The sequence below is a fragment of the Bidens hawaiensis genome, unplaced genomic scaffold (genome assembly GCF_021521415.1).
Source record: "Bidens hawaiensis isolate Kalapana, Puna unplaced genomic scaffold, B.hawaiensis_p1.1 tig00010730_1, whole genome shotgun sequence".
NCBI lineage: Eukaryota > Viridiplantae > Streptophyta > Magnoliopsida > Asterales > Asteraceae > Bidens > Bidens hawaiensis.
The window spans coordinates 712,983-736,694 of record NW_027491820.1 but is presented as its reverse complement, the minus strand read 5'-3'; the positions used below and the strand labels follow the sequence as shown (position 1 = coordinate 736,694).

At 34.8% G+C, this 23,712-nt stretch overlaps 3 protein-coding genes and 1 pseudogene across 4 annotated transcripts; all 4 read right to left on the bottom strand.

Annotated features, from left to right (window-relative positions):
* Positions 1–496: 496 nt before the first annotated feature.
* Positions 497–8,159, bottom strand: LOC143535988 (membralin-like protein At1g60995). The gene is made up of 13 exons (XM_077030086.1): positions 7,999–8,159; positions 6,955–7,017; positions 5,836–6,219; positions 4,125–4,206; positions 3,422–3,483; positions 2,610–2,784; positions 2,439–2,522; positions 2,249–2,365; positions 2,028–2,113; positions 1,836–1,942; positions 1,667–1,758; positions 1,507–1,583; positions 497–975 (listed from the first exon to the last, which is right to left on the bottom strand). The coding sequence occupies exons 1-13, from the start codon at positions 8,149–8,151 to the stop codon at positions 631–633; spliced, it is 1,827 nt and encodes a 608-aa protein (XP_076886201.1). The 5' UTR covers positions 8,152–8,159; the 3' UTR covers positions 497–630.
* A 1,577-nt stretch (positions 8,160–9,736) lies between these two features.
* On the bottom strand, positions 9,737–11,516 carry LOC143535974 (extradiol ring-cleavage dioxygenase-like; annotated as a pseudogene). The gene is made up of 2 exons (XR_013135807.1): positions 11,234–11,516; positions 9,737–10,376 (listed from the first exon to the last, which is right to left on the bottom strand). The product of XR_013135807.1 is annotated as an extradiol ring-cleavage dioxygenase-like (transcript).
* A 3,792-nt stretch (positions 11,517–15,308) lies between these two features.
* Positions 15,309–16,823, bottom strand: LOC143535973 (pentatricopeptide repeat-containing protein At1g05750, chloroplastic-like). Its single transcript, XM_077030076.1, has one exon. The coding sequence runs from the start codon at positions 16,716–16,718 to the stop codon at positions 15,405–15,407; it is 1,314 nt and encodes a 437-aa protein (XP_076886191.1). The 5' UTR covers positions 16,719–16,823; the 3' UTR covers positions 15,309–15,404.
* Positions 16,824–17,695: 872 nt separating this feature from the next.
* Positions 17,696–22,309, bottom strand: LOC143535972 (stomatal closure-related actin-binding protein 1-like). Its single transcript, XM_077030075.1, has 12 exons — positions 22,012–22,309; positions 21,806–21,934; positions 21,626–21,718; positions 20,754–20,894; positions 20,082–20,150; positions 19,620–19,703; positions 19,348–19,528; positions 19,161–19,277; positions 18,982–19,040; positions 18,161–18,295; positions 17,925–18,074; positions 17,696–17,841 (listed from the first exon to the last, which is right to left on the bottom strand). The coding sequence occupies exons 1-12, from the start codon at positions 22,270–22,272 to the stop codon at positions 17,794–17,796; spliced, it is 1,467 nt and encodes a 488-aa protein (XP_076886190.1). The 5' UTR covers positions 22,273–22,309; the 3' UTR covers positions 17,696–17,793.
* Positions 22,310–23,712: the final 1,403 nt, after the last annotated feature.

Sequence of the window (23,712 nt, the reverse complement as noted above, 5' to 3'; positions counted from 1 at the left end):
TGCTTATGTTTTGCTTTATCACAGTAAAATTAAAAAAAGACCCATAATTCTCATTTTATTTTAGGCCCAAAAGGGTTGGGCCGGGCCCTGCCAACTATTAAAGTTTCAAATATGAAGAGGTTAATGATTCTTGTTGCTAGTGTATTTATTAATGATTCTTTCGGTCAGCGGTTGTAAAGGGAAAAAAAAAAAGGCAACCTAATTATACAACTAATTTTGTAAATGACCTACTATAAAGAGCTAACAAATGGAAGATGACTAATATGTAGATCTTGTTGCTGCTCATTTGTGCCATAGCTCAATCGGTCGATAATTGGTCTCAACCATAGAAATAATATGTAGATTTCTCTTAAAATGTTATTATTCATCTTTAGTATGGTTGTAAGTTGATGTTCTAAAGGCAGAATGATTGCACGTGGACATAGAAGTTGCTTCTCAATTACCACTAGGGATCTACATTATGTTAGAACATTGAATACACAAAGGTTTAAACGATTTTGTTTACATATCCCACAAAACTTGCATTCTGACCAAATATTATCACGGTTTATCTACATGAGATGTAATTATCTTGCTATGAGAATATGAACAATGCATTATACCGACGCATATATATATCAAGAACCGGGTTCATTGTGTAGCATGGTTTTCTTGACCTTGGTCTCTGAACATAGAAAGAAATGAGTTTAGACCCCCGGAAGACGCGCCTCCCAAGATCCACAACAAAGTGGAACTGAACGAATTCATCGCGCCCCCACCTTCGTTGTCTGATACCCGATTCAGGTTCATGTTGTCATTCTCGGGTTGTGGTTGTGTTAACCCGTGATTGGTTGTATTGTTTATGGTGTTCCTCAAGGGGTTTAATCTGGTGATATGAAGAGTTGAAGCGAGAATGGTTGATGAGGTGATATGATAGTCCGGTTGTTGCTGAAATTGTGATCGTCTGTTTTGCATGAATCTTTGCAAAGCAGGAACCTGAGTAACAAATGTTAGTTTCAAGGAAATATATACTCAAATAGCAAAGATTATTGGTGTCTTACAATCACTAATCATTTGTTAAAAATTAATGATGCATAGCTTACAAGGATTTTAATGGAATGATTTTTAATGTTACACTATAGCCTCTCAAAAAGTTACAACATGACCCCTCCACTTTATTAAACTTACCATTTGAACCCTAGACCTTTTCAAATGTTTTTGTTTAATATTTTTTGGCCAATTACAGTTTGGCAAGTGGCCTACCTAGTTGTTTTGTTTATAACTTTTAAAATATGATTTTTATAAAATTCCGAATATATCTTTGTGCGCGCTTATTTTTATTCATGTTTCGATGTAAGTTTCGTTTAAAACAGAGTTCCGTGTGATAACGTGCAAGTCATCTAAACAGCTATGTACACGTTGTTAAAGTTGTACACATATATGACACCATTTTTTTTGCAGTTTTCACGTGCGTGGGTTTTATACTAGTTTACATCTTATAAATTAGCTACAGTAAAATGTTCTGACCTCAAATCGGTTCCAGAAGTAGAGGATGAGGTGTAGCATAAATGCAGCTGTGGTTGAGAGTGCCAAATATGAAAAACCTGAAAATTTCATTTACAATGATGCTACAAATAATATAACTGCCAATATTAACAATTGAGGAGTATAAATGAGAGTAACAAACCATGTGTGTATGAGAAAAAATAGATATGAAACACCAGAAAGTACAGCAAAAAGAAGCGAGGAAAGAACTTCATTGATATTGGTGTGCGCACGCTGCAACCAAATACAAATCAAGGATTATGATACAAGATTGTGTGTGTGTGTGTGAGAGAGAGAGAGAGAGAGAGAACCTGATAAGAGTGAAGAGTTCACAAATCCAGACAAGTATTAACACCATGAAAGCTAAAAGTTGATCGTCATAAAACTTAAAAAGAAAAAACAGGATACCTATCATTATCTGCAAATACAAAATGGAAATTATCAATGTTGTATGAAATAACTCACAAAATGTAAGCACAAGCAAGAAGATAGTATTCACTTACTGGTACAAACACAAGAGACTCAATTACATGTACAAAAATCAACTGAAAAGTGGGGAGACGATGCCGTGCATGGTGTTGAAGCTGCACTATAAATAGTGAAAAAGAAAAACGCGTCACATTAACAGGTGTTAGATATTAAGTAGTAATGAGAAGCCCAATGGATCTAGGGTTTATATTCTTTTGTTGCTTATAATAGAAGATAAAAGAAGTATAAAACAAACCTGTGAACTTGAGCATGCGAGTTTGTGTTTCCCTGAGTGTAAATGAAACTGACATTGTTGTGGTGAAGAAAACAAAGAGAGACATCATAAGAACACCGCACTTCGTAGCAAAATAGTCTGTAAATTATAGAACCAAATTGTTAGTTTAGAGAATATTAACGGAAGCAAATAAATGGAAAAAGTAGCAAACCTCCAAAGTTTGCTGACCGTTCTGGTTTCTCGTGCGCATATGTAAGGTTGTAGAATTCATTTGTCTGGTAATTAAATAGGTAGCCTGCATCAAATAAAGAACAATGATCACACCTAACAGATGTAACATAGCACATCAACTTATACCAAAAACATTGTTATATACTTATACCTTGACCTGGAGAATTCAGCAAACTGTTCATCAAGATAGTATCATATCCTACAAGCCTATTGATCAGAAGCTGCTGCCACCTGCTCCCAAAGCAGGAGTCACGCGCTGAAATGCTGATGTTGACAGTTTGGATGTTATGTTGAGATTTAGCTCTTTCAGGCAGCAGAAAATAACCCTACAAAAAATAAGAAATAAATAAAAAAAGTTTTGAATATATTATACTGAAAGACAAAATCATCCTTTTTCTTTAATAGAACATTATATTGAAAGGAGTAAACTGCACAAATGTTCCTTGTGGTTAGACCATTTTGCAAGTTTGGTCATCAGATTTAAAAAATTGCAAACTTAGTCCAAACATTTGTGAGAGGGTTGCACGTTTAATCCCCACCTTTAATCCCAGTTACTTTTCAATGGAAACAGTGATGTTATGTGCCATTCATGTAATGTGATGTGATGTGAGGGTAATTGTGTCTTCAAATTTGAAACCCTAAACAATTACCCTCACATCACATGAATGACACATGACATCATTTTTCCATTAAAAAATATGTGGGATTAACGATGGGGACTAAACGTGCAACCCACTCACAAATTTTGTACTAAGTTCACAATTTTTAAAATCTTGGGACCCATTGCAAAATAGTCAAACTACAAGGACCATTTGTGCAATTGTTCTTGAATATATTATATTGAAAGATAAAACAATCCCTCTTTTTCATAAAACTTTATATTGAAAGAATGAAAGGTATAAAGTATTGGATGTATGAATGAGAACAAGAAACTAAAGTACATATCAACAAGGTCTTTATTACCTTTTCCATTGTATATAGATAAGTTGGTTCAAATGTGTTGCTTCTTGTTTCAAGCCACTGCACTAAATCCTCAATAAGAAAAAAAAATATTTCTAATGAGAAAAAAGGGTTTTTTATATCGAAGGCCCATCTACCGTATCATAAAATCACTATAATAAATTTAGGCTTGTAAACAAACTGAACGAACACAAACACTGCATATTCTTGTTCGTTCATTTAGCTTTAACAGAACAAACGACCAAACACGGATGAACATGGTCATGTTAATTTATGTACATTCGTTAACAGTATAAATGAATGGTTCATGAACATAACTGAACATAGATGAACAAACATAACTAAGCTAAAACCACCTAAAGTAAATGTGTTGGGCCTAAAAGTTATTAAACTAGCCTAATAATTATAAACGAATATATTAATATACGAACTTAAACAAATGTAAAATAACAAGCATGAATGAATGCAAGCAAACAAACTACACATGTAAAATAACAAACATGAATGAATGCAAACAAATGGACATTAGGACATAAACAAATTTGAATGAACAAACGTCAATGAACGCTCATGAACAAAAATGAACAAACAAGACGTATCTTCATGTTCATTCATTTATTAAATAAATGAACTTCCTGCCAAACGGTTCATGAATGGTTCACTCGGTTCGTTACAGGCCTAATAACATTGTAGAGCCAGAACTTACCCGCCAAAGAATTAAGCTTGTCAAGGTGAAGTACATGAAGACATCTATTGATATCAATGTGTAAATGGATACCTGCAATGTCCTGCATTTGAAGTTTAAACAAAGTAAACATATACTCAGGTTTCAAGGCAGAGAATTCCATAACAAAATAAAAAGGGCTCGCAAAAAGTGTTGAAAGAAAAAAGATTAACGCCATTCCAATTTTTGAATTGGGGATTTGGTTGTGGGCCATGATAGTAGTCGAGAATAAGAAAGTAAGAAATGGGATAGTCACTTTAGGGTTTAAAAATTGTTTGGTGTAGTATGTTACTCTATGTTATTGAGATTTACACAAGAACATAGTGATTTTAGATCACGAGGTGTGGACTGCACACTTGTATAGGCTAATCAAGTCCCAGACCCGCCTAATTGCACTCCTCACTGGGTTCAGTGGTGGTGACGCAAACCTTAAAACGGAGCGTTGCAACTCGAAGCAACCATTTGTCGAAATACTACTTCTGGAAAGTATAGTATGATCTAGGACTTTTTTGCAGCATTTTATTCAAGTTTTCACTGATTATTAGAAACCATGATACTATTGTACCACAAAAAAATATTGAAGTCCAATCAAATGCCATCTTGTTAAAGTTTAAAATAACGCCTGGATTTATAAATGTTTTTCCTTAGAACTTGACTATGTTCAACCCAAATGGGATCACTGATGAAAATAAGGCCCTCAATGTAGTTATGATAAAGTTTCCTTTTGTTCATGAGAATGTGAAGCACGAGAGATGGGTTAAGGTAAGAGAAAGATCAAGACCTCAAAGAACACCAATGAAAAATGGTTTACTCTTCATGCTAATATGCAAAATATTTACATTCAAATGAGCAACTTAAAACATAGAACTAAGAAGGTTATGGACTGCATAACAGAGTTAAACAACAGAAATTAAGGGTAATTGAAATACACACCATCATGAGATGTGAAATGTGGAGTGCTTCATTTATTATTATTACTCTGCTTTGTGAGATCTAAACAGCAGATTCTTTGTTCTTAATCTAAGTCTGTGTTCTTGTCCTTGTTCTAGGTCATACTTTCTATATCTTGAAGTTCATAATATTCATGCGCTCTAATTTATATTGTTTATAATGCTAGACGTTGTAATGATAACCTACATTTGATTTCATGAGTTCTTATTGAACCACCTTACCTCAACATATCTCCATTGGAACTCATTTGCTGCTTAATTTACATTGCGTGCACCGTCTTGTATTGATTTTCAACATCTACTAATACTAATAGTTAAATAATAAATCCCCCATACTGATTTGCAAATACTGTCTAGCATCTATTATTTTCTGAGGTATATATCACATTAGTTTAAGCATTACTGGTGGAAAACATTTGCCATGCGAATCTTAGTCCCGTATCTATTAGCTAAATGAGTGATTTGCTTGGAACATGGCTGCATACACAATTATAACATAAACAAGGAAATGATCATTTTAGAGCATATTACAGATATATCCTTTATGTATATGCACAATTGCAGGTTGTCTCCTTAATTCTTAATTACTTATTAATCACACTGGACATCCTCAAACTAAAGGGTTTGTAACATTTTCAGTTAAATTCTCGTTAAATGACCAATATGCCCTTACCTATTATACCCTTTCAATTAAAAATTAAATAAAATCAATAACACAAAAGAATTGGGAAAGTTTTACTCACCCATACACTTGACAAAAACCTAGTTGAATGTCTCCAAAGAAATGAGAATCGTCCTTGCCACTTGCGCAATATTGCAGCTTTTAGTGATTCTTTTGCTGACCTGGCACGTGACTCATCTTTCTTGGTTTTTGTGCAATACGCATCTTCAACATTATCACTGCTAGAAGTACAAATCTCATGTTGTGATTCAACAACTTCATTATCAGACCTCCACAACTTTAGAAGACCAGATTTCCCAATCCTACCACTTGAACTAATCAACCAATTTGACCAAAACTGTGCATCAACTTTCTCATCATTAGCTTCAATATCTTTGTCAATATTATCATTATTTGCATCATATGAAGGAGCTTCACTTTGTGACCACAAGCCAGCACTAGTAATCTGACCAACTGGAGTAAATATATATATAAAAAGGATATGACTTATGTATTGTTTCTCATGTAGAAATATTCTAATTTGATTTTAACTTATGAATAAAAAACAAAGATCAAAGGCAAAAAAAGGGTAATAAGGAATTTTGACAATTTATCCATAAAAACTATTCAATCATTTAAGTCGCTAACTTCTATACTAATAACAAGTTTATAAACGATAATACTGTAACCAATGTTTTAATGATTTTTTAACTAAATTTGTGTTTCATCAAGTTTATAAATGAAAATACTGTACTAATGTTTTAAGGATTTTTTTAACTAAATTTGTGTTTCATGCACATCAAGAAATGTAGACCTGTATACAGTTTGCTGATTTGGAGACTTTGTGCATTAAGATTCTGAATGTTATTGGCAATTAGGACTTTCCCTATAAATCATTTAAACTATCTTATTATATATGGGAAAATCAGATCTTTGTATTTTAAGTTAAGGAGACTTACAGAACATCAGTTTCAACTGAATCAGAATTTAGAAACTTCAGAAGTTCCAAAATATGAATGAAAACAAGACTAAAAGTATATCCCTACGTCACAACTAGCACTCAAAATTGTGCATATGATTTTACTTATAGGTACACATGTGTGGAGCAATAAAAGGTTGGAAACTTAACATATCATTATAGTGCTAAAGTAACTGACAACATAGACCACACGCAAATAGTATTGAGATAGAAATAACAAACCTTTATTTGGATAAGTTGGGCTTCAGTAGTTGTGACTCCAGTAAGTTCACTAGAACAGCCAGGCTACAAAACATGAAATCCAGATAGAAGAAAATACATTAAAAAAAACAAAAACAACCTGAAACACCTCAGAAAGTGTACCAAACGAAAAGCCAGTAAATGCTATTATATTGATTCTATGTCCTCATGCTTCAAATATACACTTTCTGGTGAGCTTTAATATGTTCTGCCCTATAACAACTAACTTTATAGACGTATTTATAGCATCTAATGAGATGTGACTATTAAAATATGTCTATGTATTGTTCATCTTGATCATCCATACAGATAAACCTAAAAAAGGCATATACATCATAACAGACTAGCTACGAGTGCAGTCAATCTCGGTGGTATCTCGGTGATATCTCGGTTATCGGTTCTCATGTGAAATATCGGTCAAAATATCGGTCAGAACATCGGCACCGATAATATCGGCGATATTGACCGGTATATCACCAATATTCCCGATATCAGTGTTTTAAGTCTTAATTTTCAACTTTTAGTGTTTAATACTGGTGCTTCGAGTCTTAATCAGTTCCTACTTGCTATAATTGTTAGTGTTGCAAAAGGTTGATTTGTTAGCAGTAGGAGAATATACTGAATTGTTAGTGTTAAAGTGATATATATATAAATTCTGCATGATACTAAAATTACCGACATCCCACCGATATTTTTCCGTATTAATAAGACATAGTAGCAAATAACTGATAAGATAGAAAGGAAGCGTGTTGATGATTCATACACACCTCTTCTACTGATGGACATAATATCTGTGTAGTCAGTCTGCACATGATATATACGTATGTGTACAAACATATACATCCAGAGCTTTGTTCAGTCACATGGCTTTATACTGTCTAATTATAACCTAAAACTGGTGCATAATACATTTAGAAAAATGAATTATAGGTTATCTTCTATGAGCCCTAAATTTGTGATCAATTGAGTGAATATACATAAGGTGAAATCGTAACTCGTAAACTGGAAGATGGAAATAGATGATACCTGTTGGACGTAATTGGCGTGCATAACAACGAGAATACAGAAGAGAGTGATGGCAATGAGGAGATAGATGTACTCGAGAGAAGCTCGTATTCGAGGTGTGAGGACATGAGAGAATCGTTCCTGAACCCTAATAAAAGTCTGCTCAGGATCCATCCGATTGATTAATTGATCAATCAATTCTGAAACACCGCCATAGAAGAAGCTGATTACGCCAATTTGCAGAATGAATGAATCAATGGGTGATGATGTGTAGAGATGGGGACGGAAATAAATAATAAATAATTTTAGTTGTTTGTGCCTTCTTGATACACCCAATATTGGATTCACCGGGTTTTGTTTTGTTTTGTTTTTTCTTTTTAATATGTTATGATAAAAATTATGTATTGTCGTATTATATCCGGTTTCATAACATTATTTGGTACCCATATCACTCACAACGGACCGAACATGCGGTAAACTATTTGTAAATCGTTCGGCGGTAAGTTTGCTTATATTTGTTTATTTAATAAACGAACAAGGATGAACAAAAAATTTGTATTCATTTAATTCATAAACACATGTTCCATTCGTTCATTTATGTTCATGGACATTTGTTTATTATATTCATTAATATCTGTTTATTTATGTTCGCTCATGTATTAATAGAAACTAATTAAATATTATCTGGACGAGTCATTTGTTTAAAAATTTTATATTTGTTAATTTGTAGTCACTTAAGTGTTTTCATTTATGTCCATTGGTGTTGTCCGTGTTTATTTACATTTATTCATATAGATTTTAAACAAACGAACACAAATGTTCATTTTTTAAATAAACGAACATGAACATAAATATTTGTTCGATTAAGTATTCGTGTTCGTTTAAAGTTAAAAGAACAAACACGAACATGCCCTTGTTCGTGTTCGTTCGATTCGTTTACATGCTTTCACTATTCACATTGATAAATACATCAATATCAATCTCTAGGCTCTACTGATTTTATTTGTGTTCGTGAACACATTCATTTCCTTAATGAATGAACACAAACATAAAATCAAGTCTGGTAAGTGTTCGTTAACCGTTCGTGAACACATTATTTCCTTAACAAACATAAACAAGACCAAATAACGGGAAGGTTCCATAAAATTTGAAAACATCATTAAGAAGCAACAACAAGCAGCCGAAACAACAAAATCAAAAAGATTAAACCTTACCGAAGAAAGCCGTTTTCAACCAAGCCTTGACGCCACCTAAGCAACGGGAGAACCACCTGGTTCCGGCCTTATCAACATCTCTCCTAAGCTAAGATCAATCCTCCCTCAGATCTATTGGCGGCCAATTTTATTTTGAACGAAGTTGAAGAAGAAAGGGTTTCTCATGTGTTAAATAGAGTACAAAAACCCTAAACGTGGGAGAGAGGAGCCGGAGAAATAGGAACAACGTAGAAACCGGAATACACAACCGCAGCTACTGTAACCGACTATAACCTCTGCTTCTAGAAGGATTTTTTGGACTTTAAACGGTCCAGATTTCATCTCAGACTAATCTGACGGTTGTGATTCATCTAAAAGGTAGTTTCGTTTACCGGGAACAATATATTATATAATTTATTAAAGAATTGAAGGCAACAACAAAATTGAAAGGTTTGGCAGATAATTTGATTATACAACGAAAGCAAAAGTTCTTCAAATCAAAACAATGGATAAAAATGTATAACTACTGTACGTTAAAAGTTCGAAGTAATCTATTACAAATCATGTTCACATATAGTTACAAACCATGTATTTCACAAAACAATACCAATTCATACAAATACTTCATTATTAAGCCGGGACCGTGAACTTGTAAGAAGCATATGAAAGAGAAGACAAACCCCAACTATGGTGAATAAGTTCGGCTTTAGACGTCGGACCACCAGCACCCATCGCAACATGCAACGGGTATAAATGGTCAGGCCACGGGTGGGCCACAGTTGCATGTGGGGCCTTCTCCTTGTAGCTGTTTACATCATCATACCTTCCATCAATTAATGCTTCCTTGAGCCACGTGTCAAACTCCTTGGCCCACGGTTGCACCGAGCTGGTGTTGCGCAACATTCTCAAGTTGTGAGTGGTGGCACCTGAACCGACAATGAGCACCCCTTCGTCTTTAAGGGGTGCCAACGCCTTACCCATGTTGTAATGGTAAGCGGCGTCCTTGTCTATCTGGACAAACAGCTGACAAACTGGAATATTAGCCTCTGGGTACATCAGCATTAGCGGGACCCACGCACCGTGGTCAAGCCCTCGCTTCGTGTCCTCGTCCACGTGATTAAAACCAGAAGACGTGATTAAAACCTGTAACAGGATCTGTTACAGTAACATGGCCCGTTTTGGAGCTCCTGGTGCTGGATACTTGAGCTGGTTTTAAAACAAATTTCAAGAGATAAGAAAACAATTAACTTTCTTTAACCATCTTACTGTAACAGATCCTGTTTGCTAAACGGGCCATGTTCATGTTCGTCGGTTAACGGGTCTAGCCCAACACGAACCCGAGAATCGTGTTACACACATGAACCCGAAGAAGACTATTTACTTATTTCACATATTTATAATATATTTTTTTAAGAGCTGTTATGTTTAAACTATGCCAATTTTCTTTTAAAATTTAAAAATAAACCAACTAGTTTGAAAAACTTGAAAATCAAATAAATGGGTTAAACAGGTCAATCCGCGAACCGTCAGATTGACAAGAACATGCCGATTTTTTTTGTTTTAGTTTCAGTATCGTAAAGAACATGGCAGAAACCGCCCGAATTTGCATAGACTGATCTCCTTAACGATCGTGATCAACAACGGTCGGTTTTACCGGCGCTTGAGTTTTATTGACCTACACCGCCTCATTGGTCCACCTTAATTTTTATAATTTTTGTTTTAGTTTTGGTTTTTGTACCGGCACAACAACACATGTAACAAAACCGACCGAATTCGCATTGGCTTACTGCCATGTTTGACCTGAAACTGACCAAACCCGTCTAGTCTAAACCTAAACCCAACACATTTTAGCAAGTTCAACCTAAAACTAACATGAATCCGTCTATAGTCTAAACATAAACCCAACAAGGCCCATTTAACTAAATAACAACCCAACAGGACCAGAAACTGGCAGATTTATGTAGTTTGAGCTTATGTGAAATGATTGTTTTGCAACAAATCTATAAACTAAATAATAATAATAATAATAATAATCAAAACACAAAAGATCGGAAAACAAGTACCTGGTACATGGATTTGGGGAAATTATTGAAATCATAAATAGTTTCGGAAGTTCCGTCAACGGCGTTGACGGTGGGATACGAAGTCTCCCAATGACCAGAGATGACAAGGATTGCGAGGGGCGTCCTTGGGGTAGACCTTCTGCTGAAAGGATTGGAGGAAATGACGGGCGGGCATGGTTTCATCGATGGATAAGGTGGGAGATCCGTGGGATATGTAGAACGTGTCTGGAATCTTCTTCATGCCGTTCATTGCCATCATCATCTTGATCTTCAAATGATTGATGAATGAAATTGAACTGATGATCAAAGGCAATATGATTTGGGATTTATTTATATGGAGATGGGTTTTGTTTCACCTAAAGCATCTCACCCACCCTAAAGTCATTGCTTACGTCACCTTAACGTGTATTTTAAAACTTGCACCAAATCTTTATCTTATTTTCTTTTTAATTTAATTTAAATGGTTGTATATGATAAAATATATATATATATATATATATATATCATCATGTCGGGTACTCGTATTTGTTTCGAGTTTTTTTGTGTTTGTTTTTTGTTTTTGTTGTTTTGTTACTCTTTCTGTAATAAACTAATTCAGAAAAACATGATAAACCATTTTTTAAGCTTTTCAACAGGCCGGCAACTGTCGTATCAAAATAAGCGACCGATTCCTTTATAAAAAAGAAATTATATTGTAATTTAATTATTAAAAAGCACTGCTCTAGCATTACCCTATTATTTTCTCTAGTGAATGTCGCTGATTTAAGTTTCATTCATAACAAAACATCATGCATGAACCAAGGCCTTTGGGCAGTAGGTTTCTCCTAGAATTGATGACAGGCCGGGTCACCAGCACTGTTTGTGATAAATAAGGGTGGTCATCGGTTCGGTTAACAATTTTTCGATTTGTTCGGTTATGAGAGTTTTTTACCCCTTGTGACATTCGTCAATTTCGGGTCTTGTTTGTATTCGTTTTTGTATTTGTTTATTATGTAAACCGACCCGATTTGTAAACCGAAGCTTATGTTATAATCAAAATAATGGATTTATGTTACAATATTGTTTCACACTTGTTGGGTCTTGAAAACATCCTATTTTTATTTTTATTTATTTATTTATTTATTTATTTATTATTTATTTTTTTGTTGTTTTGTGTTTTTGTCTTGATCCATTTTGCATGAAAACTCTTGTGTCTCACACCCATATTTGACCACCAACATTACCCTATATATACACCACCTTTCCTCTTCATTTTCCCTTGCTACAACTCAAAAAAAAAAAAAAAAAACTCTCACAAACATCAAAGATTAAAGGTTATCTTCTTAAGTGTTCTTGAAGGATTTTGGTCTTTCATCTTAATTAGTTTATGTAGCCTCATTAATACTTGTTTATGGTTGTGCAACATATATATAATATACACCCCTTGTTTACCTTTGGTAGTTACTTCTCCGATTCCGGTCGGTGAGGTTTCGGACCCCATAAGGCAAGGCTTCATGGAGGACTTCGTGTCCTTGATATATATACATCAATATAACTTGTTCATACATATTAATCTTGCTTATTTTAGTTTGTTGGTCATGTTTACAAGTTCCATGGTTATGGGTTTTTAAGAGTCTATGCTTCGGTTTAACCGTAAATAGCTCTAAACCGTAAACCGAACTTTGTTACTAGTTTTGTTTGTTTAAACATACTTAGTGTTAGATCTAAGTTTCTAAAATCATTTTTACAAATTCTATGGTTATGGGTTTGTAGAATCTTACCTCGGTCTTAACCCGAAACACGATCCGAACCGAAAACCGAACTTTTGTTTAAAGACTTTATTGTTAACTTTTGGTATTTTTTATTTGTACATTATTATACAAGTTATTTAGTGTTTGGACATGTGGAAACCATCTATGAACTTGTTGTAAGATGGAAACCGAACCAAACCGATTCTTGCTCGCTTAAGACACACAAGTGTGTTTTTTTTAGCCATCAAGACTTGTATATTTCTTTAAAAATAGTTACAATTGATTTTTAAATATTTTCTTAGGTACTTGGAAATGTTGGATCCAACTTGAATCTCATATAAAAGTTTGAACCGACAAAACCGAACACTCGCTTAACGTACGTTGTTAGTTCTAAAACAATGGAACTACATACTTGGTTAAGTCTTATTAAATTTTATTGAGTTATCTCATAACATTCAATATTTTGGAAAGTTGACTTTGGGTTTGACCAATTATCAAGACCCGAACCGACAACCCGAACACTCGATAAAAAAAAACCCGTTTTAGTATCTTTATTCCAAATGGATTTGCATCCTTGCATTTTACCCACCTTATTACTTAACATAGGTTGAGTAAATATTAAGGTTAGATACTTTAACCCGGTTTCGAGCAAACTTACATTTTTAAAGGGTTATTATTATAAATTCTTAAATAGTCACATTTTAAACCTTGAACTTTAATTATTTACATTTCTTAACATTTATTTTGTTTAAAGACCTTCAAGACAACCTTTCTAAATTCAAGACTTCTTTTCTTTTTAGGCATTGTGCGTTAAACTCGTCGTTCCGACAAATCTCCAAATTATCATCTTTCAAGTTTACTACTTGAAGGTGAGTACTTCATACCCCATTTTCCATCTTTTATTTTGGGGGTGACATTTCATACTTATTCAACAAAATGCTTTATATTTGAATCTTAAACCATAAACGTAGTTGTATACTTTACCTAAATAATTGCTCGATTTGGTGTTCTATGCTTATATGCCTATGTGTTTATCGCTTTTGGTTGGTGGAACTATAAAATCCTAGACTATTTGGCATCCCCTTATAGCAAGGTGTCGTTAACGTAATGCAATTAACGATAACTATAAAATCCTAGACTATTTGGAATCCCCTTATAGCTAGGTGTCGCTAATGTGTTTAGCGATATCTATTTATCCAAATTACCACTTTTATTTATCGTTTCGTATGCAAGTTTTGTGGCTATATTTATTATATACTAATATGATTAAACTTATGAATTGCTCACCGACCTTTGTGTTGACAAACTTTATTTTATGAAATGTTGCAGGTTTGCATCTTGGTTGATTTATGATTGTGAAGAAAACGACATCAAAGACCTTAGGATATTAGTAAAAATGAACAATATCAATTTGCCATATTTTGTGATATCTTGTTTATGGTTATTTTATGGATAATTGTTATGTGACATTTTCGATGTTGTGAAATGAAATGAGTTTATTAAATACTGTCACTTTAATTAGTGTCATGTGCTTATGGACAATCGTTACACCTCGGCATGTTCCGCCGCCTTTGGTCGGGGTGTGACACCCCTAATTTAAAATCCAACCTAGCCTAATACAAAAGGGGGATAATCGAACCGAATCAAATTCAATTTGGGTGGTTTCAATTTAAACTGAACAAACCGATTTAAACCCCTAACCGTATTCTTAAATTTACATATTTGTCCATTATGAGATTTGAACCCTCAGCTGCATAGAGACGAACACATGTCCTACACACCTTGGTATACATACCACTAGATTACAAGCTCTTTGCTTGATACCACTAGACTACAAGCTCTCTGGTCCTCTTTGATTAGATTATAGGCTAACACTCTTTGGGTGTGAAGAAAGCAAATGGTCATGCTGAAATTAATTGGATTTGTTTCACTTTGAATCCTGATTAAAAAAACAATGGAATGAAGGCTACATAAGGTCAACCATGATTCATCGGTCATGCTCAGTGAAATGCCAATGCTCTATCGAATCTCAACCTTGATGCAATCACGATCAACCGTGTGAGAATCAACTACAACTTATACAATATTTATCCGGTTAAACCTAACACATTTAGATCATATTCAGATATAAGTGTATTTGATCACCTATCAATGCACAAGTAGTCTACTATAAGTGTATAACCTTATATGATCACCTATCAGATTCACAAGATTCAAAGATCTTTTTATAATGTGTTATATATGAATACTTTATGTACAATCAGAAACTACATCTCTTTTACATATCAACCATTTTATCAAGTAATACATCTCTTTTACATATCAACCATTTTATCAAGTAAACCATTCATAATTTCCTCGTCCGTTAGTTGTTTTACATATCAACCTCTACAGACCCTAACTTTGACCAATTTGACCCAGATTTACATGAGGCGCGCCTTTTAAAACCAAGATGTTCTCACATTAGCGTCCAAAACATTCCCTGAGATCATAAGCTCACTCGAAAGCATTTCTAACATGGCATAAATACCCTCCGACTCGATGTGAGATCTATCTCCCGCCACAAATTGCTCAACCACACCATTAATCTCAATACAACTCACACCCGGATTCTTCTCTATACCCTTTCTTTTCATCCTTCTCCTCACATTACTCGCCTTATACCAATCTCCACCCGCAGCATACATATTTGAAAGAAGAACATAATTAGAGTCACCACTCGGGTCCACTTCACTAATAAACCGCATCAACTTTTCAGCTAACTGTACATCATTAGCCTCTTTGCAGGCTGCCAAAACCGACCCCAGTACAACTTCATTCGGTATCATTGGCATATTTGTTACAACATTCAACGCCTCTTCTAACATGCCAGCGCGACTATAAAGATCCACTAAACATCCATAATGCTCGATTCTAGGCTTTATCTTATAAACCTTGATCATCCTGTCAAAAAGGTTCTTGCCCTCATCCACCAAACCAGCATGGCTACACGCGGTTAAAGCCCCGGTGAAAGTCACCCCATCTGGTTTAAAACCATCTTCTTGCATCTGATAAAAATAGTTAAGAGTTCGTTCAACGCTTCCATTAAGCGCAAAACCTACGATAATCGAGTTCCACGAGACGAGATTGTGTTTAGACATGGTGTGAAACACTTGAAGCGCGAGTTCAATGCACCCGCATCTAGAATACATGTCTATTAACGAATTATTTACCCGAATATTATCTTTAACATTCCCATCTAACACAAGTCGATGAAGCCACAATCCTAATCTCAGCGCACCTAAATTCGCACACGCGGATAACGCAGACAAAATCGTGACATGATCCGGTTCCACCCCGGATATCTGCATTCGTGGAAACCACTCCAACGCATGCTCAAACTGTCCTTTCTTAACAAACCCGTCAATTAACGCGGTATACGAAATCACATCTCGTTCAGGCATTTCATCGAACAGTTGGAGTGCATCACCAATCTCCCCATTTCTCATCAACCCAGATACCATAGTGTTCCAAGTCACCTTATTTTTGAAACCCATGTAGTCAAAACACAAACGAGCAAGATCTATCTGATTAGATTTACAATACATATCGATAATAGCTGTACCCACCTTGACATTGTTCGTATGGTAACCGAGTTTACAGGCAATGGCGTGTATTGAAGCTCCGAAAGAACGGGCGTGTGAGGGTGATTCAGCACACGCGGAGAGAAGGGTTACGAAGGTGATGTGGTTGGGTTCAACTCCGGCGAGTCGCATGCGGGTGAACTCGGTTGCAGCGAGGTTTAAACGGCCGGTTTGGCAGTGACGGGCAATTGATGAAGTCCATGAAGAGACTGTGAAATTGGGTTCGACGGGAAGTCTTGAATGATTGTCGTCGTGGTCAGGTGGCGGTGTACGGAATTGTTTCGTGATGGTTGCAGCCGTTGAGACGAAGAGGCTCATTTCTTTTGTGGAATGTCAAGCTGCTCAAGATAGGAGCGACAAAAAAAACTCGAAGCAAGCCGAGCCTGACCCTCAAATATAACGCGTTTAATAACCGAGCTCAAGCCTTGTATATTTTTAAGTTTAAACTATTTTTGAATTCTAAGTATTAATTTTTACATAACACAGCCGAGCTAGAGATGAGCTTTAGCTATTTAAGGTATTGCATATGAGTTTGAGCCGAGCTTAGTATCACGAACCAAGTATTTGAAGATCGAGATGCTTTATTTCTGTTGAAGCGCTTGGGTTTGCTGGGTTGTTGGGACTTCATCAAGCACGGCCTCAGCGGGAAAGGAGGCGTACATGCCTAGCTGTGCTTGCACGACGAACGCATCGTTGGTAGCGAGCTGTTGCCACTCGCCTGATGAGTCCAAGGCAAGACAAAACCATCAGACCCTAATAATAAGCGAACCAATTAGCTAGCCTTCGGGTGCCATACAGAGTCAAAATATATAAAGTAATTGAAAATGTACATAATTTAATTAATAAATATTTTGACTACATAATATGCTTTTGAAACATTAGAAGCATATAAAAAGTGGTACAGTGATAATCAAAAGAAATGTATTTTTCCCTCACATAATAACCACCATACCATAGCATTATACTGATGATGTGGCAGTAAATAAATTTCTTTCTTAGAAAAAAGCTTGTTACAATCAAATGTATAAAACCATAAACGGCAAATAAAATGATGCCTACAAAGTGATAATACAGTTATACAACAAACAGCTTAACAAACAAGCAAGCCATACAATTCTCAAAATGGGCAAGTATACACACACACATATCATTATAACACGTTAAAACTTGAAATATTTACAAATCCTAACATGAGGAAACAAACCCATTAAGTTGCTTCCGGTTTTGCTCGATCATCGGGGCCAGCAAGCATGATCTGTACATATATATAAGCATATACATGTTTATTAACGTTTTCAGATGACGGGTATAAATGCCTTTCTAAAAGATGAAGCTTACATTACAATCAAATGCAAATCTACGTGCTAGCATAATTGCAGCATTTCTTTCTCTTTCCGACTCGAATGCTAACACGAACGAGAGCCCTATCTTTGGTTGCCAAAATGCTGCTTGAGCTGCAGCATTACCACCACCTCTAACTCCACACAACTTGTTTGGAGAAAATCACATATAATTAATTATAAATTGGAAATGCAAAATAAAATAATATAAAGTAGAAGTGTTTACATATATACCTGCATAGACGAGGAATAATATTCTTTGGCGATTGTCGTTTTGTCCTTGCAAAGTTTCATTCTCATCTTTCCCACGTTAAGTACATGAATCGACTCTGAAGGATGGTTTTCGCCATTCATTTGGACAATAACTACCTGCACACATTAATGGCATCATAATGAATATAATTCCAAAAAATATGAGAATTTACATCATGTTTTAAATAATGTGTTTATTTCGAAGGACACCATATATAAAATCTAATATGGAACTCCAAAATTGCACAAATATATCTTGGTCATGGGCACGTAAAATATCACAAAATGAGAGGTTCATTATAAAAGACTAAATTCTTGTGAGAATAAAACGAAGAAACTTAAATCGTTTTTCAATCAATGATTCATATTTTTAAAAGCTTTTACTTCTTACATACAAATGTCTATGTTGTGTACACACAAAAAAAGCATTAAACTAATTTGTTCATATGTTTTTTTAATTTTTTTTTTCACTTTTAAACATTTACCTACACGTGTAGGAAATATATATACACATGATTTACACGTGTAGATTATATAAATAAGTGAGTTTTGTTTGTACATTCTTTTCGAATGTTAAAAGAAATAATATACATCGCATTTTAACCATTTTCTTGTATTTTGAAACTGAAAAAACGAATGATTTGTTTCGTTCTTTCTATTCTCGCAAAAAATACTGTCGGCAAAGTAAAACCCTCCCCAATGTGTGCGTGCATGTAGGGGAGTGTTAAAATCACAACCAAGACATATGTTGAGAACTGCAAGAATCGCATAAAAGATAAACTTAAGGAAGCTATCTGATATACATTAAACTCAGTTTCATGCCGGCGCAACAATGCTTCCACATAGTTTCCAAGTCCTGCAGCTGTTTACAAAACTTTATCAATAAAAAAGTCAACAACCACTCGCATGAATTGGCTGCTAACAGACCATTCTTTAATGGTAATTAATATTATAAAAACACAAGAACATTAAAAAAAACTACCTGGATCTATGGGACCGGATGTTGCCAGCGTGACACTAACCCCGCCTGACATAATATCAACTTGAAGTACTCGGCCAACATCAGATGGTTCAGGAGCATAAATAGGTTTAGTGGCACCTAACAAGTATGATTGCTGCTTAGTAATATCAAGGATTAAAGGATTTTAGAAAGTGTTGAAACATAATACCTGATATAAGGCACTTTTTTCCATCTTCAGACGCCACACGATACCACTGAATAGAACATTCTAGAAGTTCTGGAGCTGTATCAGAACATGGATGGATTTCCAAATAAGAGCCTAAAGCTTCGGTACCATCTAATTCAAACAAGTCAGGCGTATTATTCCCTCCATGTTTGCTCATTGCCAACTGAAATAGAAAGGAATAGAAATAATCAAAATGGATATAAGCATAATACGAATTATAGAAATTACATAATAGCCCTAACAAACTAACTAACCTCTTTTTGAAGCTTAAGTGAAGATTTAGACTTTTCTGCTAGTTGAATACGTAACGCTTGGAGTTCATGATCCATGTCCATAACCTGTGGAGACAATATTTAGTTCAACACGTTTGAGTGTATAAAATGTACTTTTAACAACTTTAATTATGTTAAAATAAAGAATATTAAGGCATGCAACACCAATAACATGAGCATCTATATATTATTACAAAAGTTTAGTTTGACTTCTTTACAGGATTGAGAAATTAGAAATTATTTCCAAGCACATTGACATGTACATGCTGTTCATGATGTACACAAGTTTATATAACAAATAAATAGCAGGTAACCAACTACAGATGTAACGAAAAACATTCCAAAATGTAAGTATTTAACATTAGAAATTATACAGTAAAATAAATATCGTCGTCGTTAAACTGGCATTAGTTCTAAGCATTTACTGGTTGGGAAGCGTGATACCTTACTAGGCTGATGCAGCATCTTGATCCTTCTAGCTTCCTGAACCTCTTTCATCAGTTCTTCCACGTCCTTAATATCAGAATAATATCATAAAACAGTTTAACTACAACAAAAGATTACAATAAATCATCAACTTACTCTACACACACAGACACACACACACACACATATATATATACATGTGTGTGTGTGCATTGTAAAACAAGATAGGCATTCATGACAATTATTAGAATTTAGGGATGACACTCAATACAAAAGACTAAATTAGTGTGATAACAAAAAGAACAAACCTAAATCATTTTATTTTATTTTTATCAGTGGTTTCATATTTGAAATTAAAGAACATTACTTCTTACATACAAATGTCTATGTTAGATACACAAAACACTATTAAACTAATTTGTTCATGCGTTTCTTTCACTTTTAAGTGTTTCTTGGTTCTGATTTAAACCCACCCTATATAGTGTAAAGAAAAGACAGACACAATTACTAATTAGATGTTGTAGCTGGCAACCTTTTAAGTTTCTATATGAAAAATCATTAGTAACATTATTGTTAGTAATGTGATCATTCTTGTCAATTTTTCTTAGTTATTAACATATGTATGTTCTTGGCAATTTTTAAAAGGTCATATGGACTAAACAATGTTCAGAAACATGTAAGCAGAGATACCTGTTTCCCGGCAGCTCGGGACAATCTTTCTTGCTCCTGAAGAGCCTCTTCAACTCTCTGAACTGCAGCCCGAGCCTTCTCGATTTCACTCCGTGCAAACGCCCGTTCTTCATCGACGAGTTTTTTTGCATCTTCTGATGCCTATATATTATTATTACTACAATTCATCACCAAAACTCGAAACAATTGAATGCTTTTAATAATGGAAGTTCAAGTGATTTACCACACGCATATGCTTAGGCGTGTAAACAAACCAAACGTTTAGTGTACTGTTTGTGAAGCATTCAATGGGAAGTTGGTTTACGTCCGTTTAATAGACTAATGAACACGAAAAACATTTTTTGTTCATTTATTTAAACAAACAAACATGAACAAATGTTTCGTTCATTCATTTATGTTCATGATGTTTGCTCGTTTACGTTCATTTATGTTCGTTAGTTGATGTTTGTTTTTAGTTCGTTTGTGTATATATTCTAACTTTAAGTTAGATCTTTTGGGTCCATTAATGTATAGTCTAATTTTATGAAAAGAAAATATCACTCAATACAATTTAGCGTTTATATACTCTTAGGCTCAGTTATTTGATATTCAAATTTAATTTTAATTGGTGTCCGCTCAATTATGTTCATTTATGTAATTATGTTCGGTCATGTTTCATTCATTTACATTCATGAACCGTTCGTTTATATTGTTAGTGAATGAACATAAACAAACACGACCCGTTCATTCTTTTAACGAACGAACAAGAACAAGAAAAACTTGTTTGTTTAATTGTTTGTGTTAGATCATTTGTCTGGTGAGGGTTAAATCAGCGAACATGAACATGCCCAATTCATGTTCATCCGGTTCTTTACAAGCCTACGTATACTAACCTGTTTCAGAAAACTTGCAAGTTTCTTAACCTCAGCTTTCTCTTGAACCAACTCACTTTCCCTCTGAGTCAATTGAAACGTTAAAGACTCAACCTACAATATCAATAAAAAAAACACACACACATTAAGAAACGACATTTTTATCAACTAAACTAAAAAATCAAAAAGAGTCGAACTTGCCATAGCAATAGCCTCTTCAACATCATCCTTGTTTTTACCAACCGCACGCCCTCTTAACGATTCAAGCGCATCTCTAAGGTTTTCTAGAAGCACGTGTTTCTCTAAAGAAGCAACATCTTGGAGTTTATTCTGTTCCACATACGTAAAACATAGCGTTTAGTATAATAAAATGATTTTAATAAATATATGAGACATCCAATGTTCACCTCATCTGATAACTTCGCAGCTGCAGCCAAACCCTTTTCAAATTTACTGGCGAGATCACGAACCGAGAGGCGGTTTTGCTGATCTCGCAGTTGGGCGGTCTCGTTTCGGGATTGTTCCTTCAAGGAAACTAACTTTGCATCCTCATTGGTTCTGTTTTTGTAATTTGGGAATCGAGTGGAGGCGAATATGACGTCTGCTGACACTGGGGAAACCGCGTCTCGTTGAGTTGTGTAGCTGAAATTGCGGCCCATTCTCGTCATGGTTCTGGTTGGATATTACTCTGTTCAATTGAAGATCTTACAAGTTTTTAATAATAATACAAAACAAACAATCTCTAATGTCAAATAACACTTGCACACCACAGCTAGTGACATCATATAGGCCGTATGACATGACAAGAAATGGTCATAGGGGTTGTATGCAATATAAAGTAAAGGAAACCCAGATTCAATTAGCAGAACAGAACAGTGATAAACCCTAATTGGAAACAGCAAGTGTACTTACAGATCATGTTAACATATGCAAATTGAACCAATTCAGCGGCTTTAGCTTTAATGTTAATCTATGAATGGATGGAGATTTGGAAACTCTGTTTGGTTTGCTTTTTAAAAGCAGGAAAAAAGTGAGGTTCAAAGTCTTCCTGTTTGTTGTTGTTTTGGTTACTTGCAAATTGCAATTGCAATAGTCATGGCTGGGCCTGGTTATTATTATTATTATTATTATTATTATTATTATTAGTTTTAAGGGGATTTAATATTTTCTTTATTTTGTTTAGGTGGCTTGTCTACTATGAAGGGACGGCTATAATTTTGTAATTTAAAAAATTAAGTTGAAATTCTATTGAAAATATTTAATAATTCTACGTTATACACCGACTAATGTATTGTTTAACATTATTTTCTTTGTTTTTCATATGATTTTAACACGAGTTAAAACACTTTCGAGGTGATCAAACGGATTGTACAGATGTATCTCTATATCCATGTTTCCTTTTCAAAGTCTTCACAAACCGGGTTCGTGATTCTGAGAGGCTGTCGCTAATAATAGTTGTCAAAAAATATTTCATAGCTGTTACAATAGCTACTCAGGAGTGCTGTTATAAACCCCGACAAGTCTCATCAAGATTTGTAGTAGAAGAAACAACATGCTCTTTGGGACATAAGTTATCATTATAGTGCCAAAAACCGTAAGAGAAACAAGTAGCAATCTACTTGTTGAACCCCTAGTCGCCATCACATAATGCTTGAAACCCTAGAGGAAACGATCCTTGTTAAGTAGCATAATCAACCTACTTTTAGAAACCCTAGCCTCCATCATAGGGGACTAGTTTCACCAAACTCTAGCAAAACAACTTATTCTCCTAAAACTTGGTCACTTATAATAGCCATTAGTGAAAGCAACTTACTCTCTTAGACCTTGTCACTTTAAATAGCAAAATCAACGTTGTCCCGCCTACGTGCCACTACGCACCGCATCTTGTTGGGAATTGTTTTACTAGACAATTTTCTTTCTTTTTAATGCATTTTTGTTATCAGCACATACACCGAGCTTTTAGTCAACACAAAACTGACCAAACAAAACCGAATAATCGAAGACACATCACAAACGAAAACATTTGGTATGTAACTTACGAAACATTTGGTATGTACTTTTCTATGATAAACTAATTACTTGGATTGATATCACTACTAAACAAATGA